General features: G+C 35.7%; 1 protein-coding gene across 1 annotated transcript; it reads right to left on the bottom strand.

Moving 5' to 3' along the window:
* Positions 1–11,131: 11,131 nt before the first annotated feature.
* Positions 11,132–12,061, bottom strand: LOC129756377 (antigen 5 like allergen Cul n 1-like). Its single transcript, XM_055753234.1, has 2 exons — positions 11,727–12,061; positions 11,132–11,659 (listed from the first exon to the last, which is right to left on the bottom strand). The coding sequence occupies exons 1-2, from the start codon at positions 12,018–12,020 to the stop codon at positions 11,189–11,191; spliced, it is 765 nt and encodes a 254-aa protein (XP_055609209.1). The 5' UTR covers positions 12,021–12,061; the 3' UTR covers positions 11,132–11,188.
* Positions 12,062–12,330: the final 269 nt, after the last annotated feature.

Raw genomic sequence — 12,330 nt, 5'->3', positions numbered from 1 at the left:
GATTTTATTCAATGGTTTTCTTACTGATTCAATACCAATTCGTACATCTGTTAGACAGGGGTGTCCACTTAGTATGGCACTTTTTTGTTTGTACATCGAACCCTTGATACGTATGTTGTTTGAAGCTATTAACGGATGTTTGATAGGAAATAATTTTGTTAAAATAGTAGCTTTTGCAGATGACATAAACTTATTAATACGAAATAACCATGAGTTTGATCAGGTTCTTGAGCTTATAAATTATTATAGTATTTTTGCTAAAATAAAAATGAACACCGTTAAATCGCAGTTTATGTGATTTAATTGCTGTCGTTCTGGGCCACATCTGGTTAAAGAAGTTGATCATTTGAAAATTTTAGGAGTTGAATTTCATAGAACATATCAGGAATCGATAGATAAAACGTACAGCACAATTATCCGAAATTTATGTTCCGTTTTAGCTCTGCATCATAGACGAAATTTAAATATTGTACAAAAAGTTTTCATTTTGAATACATAAATCCTTTCAAAAGTTTGGTATGTAGCTCAGGTGCTACCCCCAAGAAAAAAACATAACGTGAATATTACGAAGATTTGTAGTAAATTTATATGGCAAGGTTATTTCTACACCCATATAGAAGAGGTTGCAAAAATCCAATGCCTATTTAGCACATCTCTGTGCCGATAATGCGCTGAAATGTGCACTGTGCCGAAGATGATATGTTTGAAAAACCGTAACTGGCATAAGGACTCGGCTCCCAACTAAAATGATGCATGACCACTACATTCAAGCAAAACAAGAAAAACATTTTATGGGATTTCGTTCCTATTGGATAATTCATCCCAGAAACAAGAAAATAAAAATATAAACCACAGCGCCCGTAGGGAGAATCGAACACAAATCACTAACTAAATGGTCTTGCCAGACCGACATCTTAACCAGTGTACTATTTGAGCTTCATGCAAGAAGAGGGATATTTGTCATAGGCATTCTGCCACCGATCAATCACAAAAGAAACGCACGACAGTGGCTTCCCGGCGTTTGGCCTCCTTTCTAGGTATTCATTTGTCTTGCGATGGAAACGGGGAAAAGAACGGGAGTGGAGGAAACGGGAAACCCATTGAATGAGAACTGTGCTTTGCTTACTGCCTGCTATTACATACACACGCTACATATACACAGCTGCTAAAGCCGGGCAGCTTGGCCGGTGCTTGTTTGCCGGTTAATTGAAGGAATATATTCTTGTTGCTTTTGCTACATACACACGCACAGCTCGGCCGTGGTTGTTTGCCGGTGGATTGAAGGGATTGAATTAGAAGGATGTTTTCGTTGTTGCTTTTGCTACATTCACACGCACAGTGCTCGGTTCGCTGGCTGCCTGGTGTTGGCCGGTATTTATTTCCATCCTTCTTCGTCTTGTGATGCGATAGGGAGGGACGTGAAAGCGTTTTTATTTTGTTTCTTTCAGACATACGCAATTCGGTTAACTTGGGAGATTAATGCCGGTGGGAGCAAATCGAATCAGCACCGATCGCGTTATCTTCTTGTACCAATGATGCTATGTAATTGACAACACGCCATTGGCACAGAGGCTGAATTTTGGGTGTACAGTGTTTCAAAACAAGAACTTTATTTACCTTTCAACAAAGGTGGATTAGCACTACAAGATGTTCAATGTAAAACGAAAAGTCTTTTCATTAAAAATATTTTGTTTAAAGATACTAACCTTCAAGAAGACACTTACATGTTAGCTCAAGAAAATAATCCTAATCTTAGCAGTAGCACTCGTGAATGGACCTCAGAAGCAAAACGATTAAAGCAACGACCTGAACTTTGTTCATGTAAAACGTTTTACAATTATTTTATCGATGAATTAAAAATTGTCCCTAAAATTCAATCTAAGTTTCCTGAAGTGTTGTGGGAAAGCATTTATGAAAATTTTGATAAGAACTATCTTACCTTGAACGGTAAATCCGCAATATTTACAATATTTAATGATTTAACACCCACAAATGGTAAAATGTATGTACATAAAATTCGGGGAGTAAATACTCCTAATTGTTTCTGTGGGAAATTCGATTCAGCAAATCATCGTATAAAACAATGTGGTTCGGCTCAAGCAGTTTGGGCTTATGTTTCAGAATTAATTAAAAACAATTTTAAAGTAAATACGAACGATCCAGAGGAATTATTATCATGGAAGATTGACGATAAAAATTATAGGCTTAAAGCAGCCTGGTGGCTTACGGTTGAAGCGATTCATTTTAATTTGAAACTTTACGGTAAAAGTGATAGCAATAGTTTAACTGAATTCAAAACCAGAGTTCGCGATATTCGTTGGAATAATAAATGCTTATTTGAAAAGCACTTTAAACATTTTTTGAATATGAGCTAAAACTGCACCCATAGAAGAGGTTGCAAAAATCCAATGCCTATTTAGCATATCTCTGTGCCGATAATGCGCTGAAATGTGCACTGTGCCGAAGATGATATGTTTGAAAAACCGTAACTGGCATAAGGACTCGGCTCCCAACTAAAATGATGATGATTTCGTTCCCATTGGATAATTCATCCCAGAAACAAGAAAATAAAAATATAAACCACAGCGCCCGAAGGGAGAATCGAACTCAAATCACCAACCATATGGTCTTGCCAGACCGACATCTTAACCAGTGTACTATTTGAGCTTCATGCAGGAAGAGGGATATTTGTCATAGGCATTCTGCCACCGATCAATCACAAAAGAAACGCACGACAGTGGCTTCCCGGCGTTTGGCCTCCTTTCAAGGTATTCATTTGTCTTGCGATGGAAACGGGAAAGGGAACGGGAGTGGAGGAAACGGGAAACCCATTGAATGAGAACTGTGCTTTGCTTACTGCCTGCTATTACATACACACGCTACATATACACAGCTGCTAAAGCCGGGCAGCTTGGCCGGTGCTTGTTTGCCGGTGAATTGAAGGAATATATTCTTGTTGCTTTTGCTACATACACACGCACAGCTTAGCCGTGGTTGTTTGCTGGTGGATTGAATTAGAAGGATTTTTTTGTTGTTGCTACATTCACACGCACAGTGCTCGGTTCGCTGGCTGCCTGGTGGTGGCCGGTATTTATTTCCATCCTTCTTCGTCTTGTGATGCGATAGGGGGGGACGTGAAAGCGTTTTTATTTTGTTTCTTTCAGACATACGCAATTCGGTTAACTTGGGATATTAATGCCGGTGGGAGCAAATCGAATCAGCACCGATCGCGTTATCTTCTTGTACCAATGATGCTATGTAATTGACTACACGCCATTGGCACAGAGGCTGAATTTTGGGTGTGTAAGACGTGGTGTAAAATGGAAGCAAGAAAAAATAGCCGAACCCAAAAAAGTAGTGCAATGATTTATAGAGATATACAGTGAATCTAATATTAAGGATGTAAACGTATAAAAAGTTAAAATAAAAAAAAATAAAAAAAAAATAAAAAAATGGTTATTTGAACAAAAATTAAAACGAAAGTTGAAAAGTTGAAAGTTGAAAGTTTTTTCAAAATTTCGTTGCACGCATGACGTTTTCGCTACAGAACTTTTATAATGCTAAAACCACAAGAATGTCAAAGTCGATTATTTAAATTCGATGAACAGTTATAGAAAAGAATTTTCAGTTTAACAACATTTCAAATCCAAACAATCAAACCACGTAGAGGAAAGTCGAGTAAGACGGACATCCTAAGGTAGAATCTCAAAAGGTCAGTTATCGTGCAGATGGGCAGTCCATTTACTTTTGTGTTTATGACAGCTCCGTGAAAATTATCTCGATAGATTTTTTTGGACTATGGAAGCGTTATTTGAAAAATTGAAAATTACGAAATTGGACCATGTGAAGAGGAAAGAAAGATTTGAAAGCAAGTTCTCAAGAAGTGTATCTGTTTTTATTCAAATTTGGTTATAACGTTACTGAAACTCGCTTCCGGTAAATTAAGCGCTACCAGATCGGCCAACAAAAGAGTCCTGTTATGCTGTTATGCTGCCTCGGTGAGCCCGTTCCGATCTATTTTGTATTAGAACGATCTTATATATAAAGACAGCTCTTTTTTTCTTGTTATATATAGGGGGAAGTCGTCTATGGCCGGACATCGCCTATGGCCGGACAACATAGATTTTTCGAAAACACAATATCCTAATAATGTTTTAACACCATGAAAATAAGGTAAATAGTAGCCTGATATGATGTAAGAAATATGGTAATCCAAACTGAAAAGTTAAATCAATGATAGGCATCTAAAGCTTTTGCCTAGTAGTACGGAGAGGATCGCCTAAACTTTGCATTTGTATTTTGGTCAGTTTTTTCGGCTTGTAAAATTTTAACTGCACATGAACGATATCGTTGATTGGTTATCTTTCGACTACAGTAGATATAAGATAACAAAACGGAAGTTCAAAAGAAATATTGAGAAAATAAAAACAAATGCGATTTGTCTATGACCGGACACCAAATTGTTGTCTATGACCGGACAAGAAAATATTCAAAATTATAGATGATTTCAACTTGAAACTTCCATTTTTTCATCTCTATAGCACCCTCAAATGGTAAGCAGCAGATGAGGATTCAATAACGAAACTATTTTGGTCCTCTGAGAAACTTTAAATTTTGCTGTCCGGTCATAGACAATTTTTCTCTAGTTTTTTCGAAACAAATGTTTTATTCTGGTTTGTCAAAAAAACTTTTATGACTGGCTTCATAGAACGTTCAGTATGGGAAAACACATACTCACAAGACCTGTGCAAGTGATTTCAGTCATTTTGCTACGTTTTTGTGCCATTGGTGACAATTTCGGTGAAGTAATTCGAAGTGTCCGGCCATAGACAACACTTTTGGAAATGAGTGAAAACTAACATGAAATGAATTCTCTTACCACATGAAAATTTGGTAATTTAATTTTTTTTCTAATATAGTTAAGTGACCATAATATTGATACTCTTCAAATCAGTAGAGGAACCAATATTTATAAAAATCTATTTTTGAAGTTATTGCTTAAAAACCTTAAGTGTCCGGTAGTAGACGACTTCCCCCTATACTTTGTGAAAGTATGTTCTGTAGGATGTGATATTCCACATCCGCTCAACCCGACATTTTCAAGTGCAGTTTCCGATAGAAAGTTGTTTTATTAAGGGAAAACTTTAATGATAGTTAATGCTTGAAACTTACTATTTTTATAAAGTGAGAAAAAAATAGCTGATCTACAGAAACCCAAATGTAATATTCTTTATTCTAATTATTATTGCGGTGAGTATAATGTTGGTAAGTATCGTAATTTCCTAATTCCTTAATAGCATTTAATGTATCAATCAGGTATCAGAATGGGGGTAGGCTTAATAGCGGCACGTTATCCAAACATACGGGAAAATTGTGCCTAGCCTTTTTTTTTATCCAAGATTTCATCATTTACCTGAGAAACCTGAAAATCCTATAAAAGGAAGAAATAAGTTCAATCTATTTAAGATGGCATAAAGCCTTTCCACTAGGGATTATTAGCATTAAAGCTCTTTTCTACATTCGGTAAGGAATGATAGAATGTTTTTTAAGTTTAATTTCTTAAACTCAGATTCGCTTAAAGCGTAAGATCCCAGAGTACGAAAACGTAGTCTGGCAAATGAGGGGCAGTTACATATAAGATGGAAGGGATCTTCCACATCTGATTCACAACTACCACATACTGGAGATTCAGCACGCTGAATGTTGTGCATGTGATAGTTGAGTTTACAATGACCGGAGAGTGCTCTGATCAAGATGCTGCAATGAGATTTATTTAAAGTTAATAAGTAACTCGATATGATTGGAGATGGTTTTTCTAAAAATAATTTAGTTTGACGACAAGTGTCCAACTCTTCCCAGTATCGTTCATGCTGGTTAGAGGACCAAGTTTGAATTTGGTTTCTGAACCAACATGGTGATATTGGGACAGCCGGCTCTGGTCCGTAAAATTTCTTTTCCGACCCAGCTCTAGCGAGTTCGTCGGCGCATTCGTTTCCAAAAATTCCCTTATGTCCGGGTACCCATAGAAGGTTTAATCCATTGCCTTCAGCAAGTTCTTCGATTGCTTTCCGGCATGCGATTACCAGTTTTGATCTAGAACTGGAAGCACTGAGTGATTTGATAGCTGCTTGGCTATCTGAACAGAAATAAATTGTTTTGAACATAATCTTCTTTTGAAGTGCAATTTGCACTCCATACATAATAGCATATAGCTCAGCCTGAAAGACTGTACAATATTTTCCTAGAGGTTGAGCATATTCTATGTTCAACTCGTGACAGTAAATTCCTGCACCTGCACGGCCGTTTGATAATGAACCGTCAGTATAGAATACAATATGAGAGGACATTTGGTCCTCTACGAAACCTGATAACCATTCTTGAGGAGAAGGAAATTTGACTTTAAACCCCATATAGGGAAAACTACTCGAGAGTGTTAAATCGTTTGGCGCTAAATTAAACTTGTTTAATCTAACTAATTCAGGCCACACATTTGTATGACTCGATGATCTTTCGATATTTCCTGACAGCCAGAGACCAACTGCTTTAATAGCATTTAATGTATCAAAATTCCATATATACTTTCCCAAATGACATAAATTCATATTTATTTATTTACATATTCAAAATATTATATGAAGCGTTTGGTAGGGATTTCCACGCTTCATTCCGCCCCTGTATCCTGTATCTTTTGCCGTTTTCATCACATGGTTGGCTTGGCCGTAGTAATATCTGCAATGCATAGGAATATGTTACAGGTAATACGCTTTTTATAGCAATATAATAAAATGGCTGCCAATAACGGTTACTGCGTAGATACAGTGAGCGAAATAAGAATAGTACCACTATGTGTTTTGCTTGTTAAAATATGAATGATTGTAAATCACATAAATTTTATTTTACAATTTGTTTTGAATTGTTCAATGGATAAATCAAGCATAAGTTTACTTTTTTTGGATGTAGCAATTGGCGTTGAGGACCGAAAATATGAAAAAAAGGGTGCGAAATAAGAATAGTACCACTTGTGTTTTTCAACAAAAACAAGATTATATCTAAAAATCAACTGTGTTTAACTGAATTAAAATGCTTCTACGAATTATTTTTATAGATAACTGCAGTTTTCTAGAATTTTAAAGGTTTTCAAAGGTTTTAAAAGGGAAACCCCCTTTTGAGTGCTCTTCTAGCACTTAGGAATTTGATATTTGAGCCATAATACTTTATCGAACTGCTTGGTTTTTTCATTAACATTCACTAGAATGATGCAAAACGATGAAACATAGATTTGAGGCTGAATTTGAATCCAAAAAACAGGCTTCAATTTCAAAAATACTAATGTTTTTAAGTAGTCAAACACCATTTCTCTAGTTTTAAGTCATAGATGGCAGCACTATCCTGCAATTAAACCAAATTTATGGCCCTTTTCGAATATCCGGGATTAATTTTGGTGCACTGGATGGTTTTGATCAAGAAATAAGTTCTCGGTACCCTGTGAACGCCTTGGAAATTCTAATATGACTAAATCAAAATATTAGAATCGCATAAAGGTTACTAAAAGCACAGAGAACAGACGTCCAAGCTTGAACAAAAAGTCTTCTGAAAAGTGAGCAAAAATCAAAAAGCTATCATCAGAAAAATACGTTAAAAATTTGCTAGAAGCAGTGCCATCTGGTGTGCCGTTGAAAAGTTACAAAACAACTTTTAAAGCGCTCATTTTGCGAAACGGCGTATTTTAATGAACTCATGAATAAATTGATCAATATCTCAGTAAAACTAACGGTTTCAATTGATTGCTTGAAAATGCAATTAAATTTACTTTTAACTTGGCGAAATTTTAGCTTCAGACCCGAATGACCTCTCAAGGTTAAATAAATAAAAGGTCTAATAAATATTATTATTATTATTATTGGCAAAATTTTACTTTTTTGTTTTAGTACAACTACGGCAAAAGATAGCTGACAACTTCTGGATTAAGCTTTTGCACTTCTTGAACGGTTATCGAATTCGGCTATGTCCAGACAAATATGAATATTCTTGACGATCATTTCACCCATACTAGACATCTCAAAGTGGGTTTCATTCATGTACCCAATGTATCTCATTGCTCAAAATTTAGTATTTCTTGCAAGTTTGATGGGCATAGCGGATAAGTTTTTGGATACAATTCATATCTAACATGACGAATGTGTTACGTAACTCCAACAGTGTTTTTCTTGAAACATATCAAGTTGCTCATACGACCTATTCAAAACTGACTAAAATTTTGTTTTTTTTCTCAGTTTTGTTTTGACAGTTCTCTTTGGTGTGTTTAGAGACATCTGGTGTCCCAGCCAGAAAACAAAAATTGGTTCAATAAAAGCGTTGAAATTTTCACACAAGTTTCATGGGCTAGCTTGTACGTCTGTTCTCTGTGCTAAAAGTGAATTTCTAAGACCGATAAGGCGTCGTACACAAATTACGTAACGCATGTAGGGGGGAGAGGGGGGTTGAGTTTGCGTTACTTACTGTTACATAGGGGAGTGGGGGGGGTACTTGGTTCAGTTACGTAACAAATTAATGGAAAAAAAACATAAATAAAAGAATTGTAATTTTCTTTTTTTTTGGCGAGCAAATCTACGCACCCCTTGTTCGAAAGCGTCAATGGTGGTTAAGTATTTTGTAAATAAAGTTTGATTCAGAAAAATCGCACTGCGCGAATGAAACAAAGTGAGCTTTGATGTTAAATTTATTTTACTGTCACGTCATCGACTGCAGCTCATTCAGTGTTTATGTGCAGTGTAATTCAAATCAAATATATTTTTGTGTACTTTTACTTTTAATTTCAAAATTGAATATGGTTGGGGGGGGGTATTTAGCGTTACATAACTATAGAAGGGGGGTCATATCAAACGTTACTTATTGTTACATAGGGGGGAGAGGGGGTCTAAATTCTAGATTTTTTGCGTTACGTAATTTGTGTACGACGCCTAAACAGAATAATGTTGTATGTACTTTCCGATAGAGCTTGATGGACCAGATGGCTAGCAGTTAATTTGGTTTTCTCTTCATGATAGTGCTGCCATCTACGACTTTAAACTGGAAAAAGTGGGGTTTACTGAGATAAATCTTAAATTCCAGCCTGTTTTCGAATTCCAACCTTTTTTCTGATTCAAAATAAACTCAGAATGTATGTTTCATCATTTCACGTCATTTTAATGAAGAAAATAAGTAGTTTTGTAAAGAATTACAGCTAAGATATCAAATTTCTTAGATCTAGAAGAGTATCTCTTTAAACCTCCGTTTATTGCCTTTGAAAGCATTTAGAATTCTAGAAAACTGCTTTTATGGCAGTTATACATTCAAATAATTCGTAGAGGCATTTTAATTCAGTTTTACACAGTTAATTTTTAAAAATAATCTTGTTTTTGTTGAAAAACAAAAGTGGTACTTTTCTTATTTCGCTCACTGTAAGGTTAAAATTACACAAAATATTCCAGTATTTAATAGCCGCTATCTTCACCGGAGATGAACTTCACCGGTTTGAGAAACTGAGTGCGTTTTGGGTAACAAATGTCTTTTGGAGGCATCTGAACGATCGAATTAATGATAATTTTAAAGTACCTGCAAAAAGCTGGTATTCTTCCAGGTGGTCAATGAGAAGCCTTATAAACGTTCCACCATTGCAAATGGTTAAAATTTCTGATAGCGTTGCATGCATCGTTGCCAGATTGCCACTCAAATGCGTAGGTTTGAAAAAAATAAATGTCAAAATTATCTAAATTGTTGATATTGTCAAAATTGTCAAAATTGTTAAAGTTATCAAATTATCAAATCAAATTATCAAAGTTTTGAAAATTGTCAAAATTGTCGTAATTGTCAAAATTGTCAAAATTGTCAAAATTGTCAAAATTGTCAAAATTGTCAAAATTGTCAAAATTGTCAAAATTGTCAAAATTGTCAAAATTGTCAAAATTGTCAAAATTGTCAAAATTGTCAAAATTGTCAAAATTGTCAAAATTGTCCAAATTGTCAAAATTGTCAAAATTGTCAAAATTGTCAAAATTGTCAAAATTGTCAAAATTGTCAAAATTGTCAAAATTGTCAAAATTGTCAAAATTGTCAAAATTGTCAAAATTGTCAAAATTGTCAAAATTGTCAAAATTGTCAAAATTGTCAAAATTGTCAAAATTGTCAAAATTGTCAAAATTGTCAAAATTGTCAAAATTTTCAAAATTGTCAAATTTTGTCAAGATTGTCAAAATTGTCAAAATTGTCAAAATTGTCAAAATTGTCAAAATTGTCAAAATTGTCAAAATTGTCAAAATTGTCAAAATTGTCAAAATTGTCAAAATTGTCAAAATTGTCAAAATTGTCAAAATTGTCAAAATTGTCAAAATTGTCAAAATTGTCAAAATTGTCAAAATTGTCAAAATTGTCAAAATTGTCAAAATTGTCAAAATTGTCAAAATTGTCAAAATTGTCAAAATTGTCAAAATTGTCAAAATTGTCAAAATTGTCAAAATTGTCAAAATTGTCAAAATTGTCAAAATTGTCAAAATTGTCAAAATTGTCAAAATTGTCAAAATTGTCAAAATTGTCAAAATTGTCAAAATTGTCAAAATTGTCAAAATTGTCAAAATTGTCAAAATTGTCAAAATTGTCAAAATTGTCAAAATTGTCAAAATTGTCAAAATTGTCAAAATTGTCAAAATTGTCAAAATTGTCAAAATTGTCAAAATTGTCAAAATTGTCAAAATTGTCAAAATTGTCAAAATTGTCAAAATTGTCAAAATTGTCAAAATTGTCAAAATTGTCAAAATTTTCAAAATTGTCAAATTTTGTCAAGATTGTCAAAATTGTCAAAATTGTCAAAATTGTCAAAATTGTCAAAATTGTCAAAATTGTCAAAATTGTCAAAATTGTCAAAATTGTCAAAATTGTCAACATTGTCAAAATTGTTAACAACTTTCACTTCGTTATTTCTTTAAATTTGTTTTTGCTTTAGCCTAGATAGCCGGAGATGTTTGATCTACAACTGTGAACATGTAAAATAGATGATTGGATGTGAAAAATGAAAATATAACCTCTAAATCGTGGAATTGTGAAAAATCGGATGTATGAATTTTTTTTGTTGATCAAAAAAACTAAAAAACGTCAATCATTGGCCATCACCCATTTATTTCCGTCCAGGGTTTCTTTCAAGCACGTTGCGGCCTTACAAATCAACCGGTTCATCCTTGGTACACAGACCGTCCCACTTTTTGTCACATCCGGTTTTACACTCGGAACACGGCGTTCCGGACTTGTAGACCCGGGTTCCGATCATGTTGGTGTACGCATAGTTACAGGTCAACGTCAGCCAGTACCAGCCGTTCTGTTTGTTCCGGATCAGACCACAGCCCACTCGATTAGCCTTGTCCCGGGCCAGCATCGTGAAGTGTAGAGTGTTCTTCTTGTCGAACAGTTTGTTGATCTGCCTCTGATTCGATTTGTGCCGTTCGTCCCACCACTGCCAGATCAGGTCCGGCAGCTTTTTGTCCACATCGATCTCGGATCCGCTCGTTCCCCATGACGCAATATTCTGTCCGGAGGACGGATAGTCCACGGTGTTGTGACACTTGTCGTGATCACCGCTGCACGTTTTCACGTTCAACTCGGCCAAATATGCTAGATCGTCATCCCAATCCTTGAGGATATATAAAAATGTTATTATAAATCCGTTAAGATCGATTGTAATTGAAGAAAAAACTCACCATAGCAACCATGTTGGAGGAAGACTGCAGCCAGTTGATCGTTCCCTTGGCCACCTGGTTCCGGTAGTCGTTGTGGGTGTCCACGATCAGTTTCTTCAGCTTGTCGTTCATCTCGTAGACGAAACCCTCCTCACAGCTCGGATCCAGTTGATTTGGATTGTCACAGCCGATGTGTTTCACTCCGGGATCGCAAAGATGCGGATCGCAATAATCCTCGGCGCCATTGACCACCTCCAGGATCAGGATCAGCAATCCGGCCCCGATCCAGAACGCCAACTTCACCTCGTTTGCCATCGTGTTTCGGTCTCTAGGGGTTTCACGAGAATAACGAGGTCGTCCAGCCTAGTCCCGGTTTTATATACTTATTCCTTACCACATTAGTCCGGATTTTAATTAGCCCTAGGGAGGATCGAAATAGTTCACATTATTTCTGAGATGCTTTCCATTTGAGCGTTATCGAGTTCAGGGGATACAATCTCGGCTTGAAGATTTGCCCCGAGCGATATCGATACGGTATTTGCATTGAAACGAAAACGTTTCCTCGGAGGATTGATGCATTTGATTTTAATGGCCCTCCAGATAGAGTTGTATGAACCCTAATGCA

Source organism: Uranotaenia lowii, chromosome 3 (assembly GCF_029784155.1).
Source record: "Uranotaenia lowii strain MFRU-FL chromosome 3, ASM2978415v1, whole genome shotgun sequence".
Lineage (NCBI taxonomy): Eukaryota > Metazoa > Arthropoda > Insecta > Diptera > Culicidae > Uranotaenia > Uranotaenia lowii.
The sequence above is the reverse complement of the archived record's forward strand: the minus strand, read 5'-3'. Positions and strand labels throughout refer to the sequence as shown.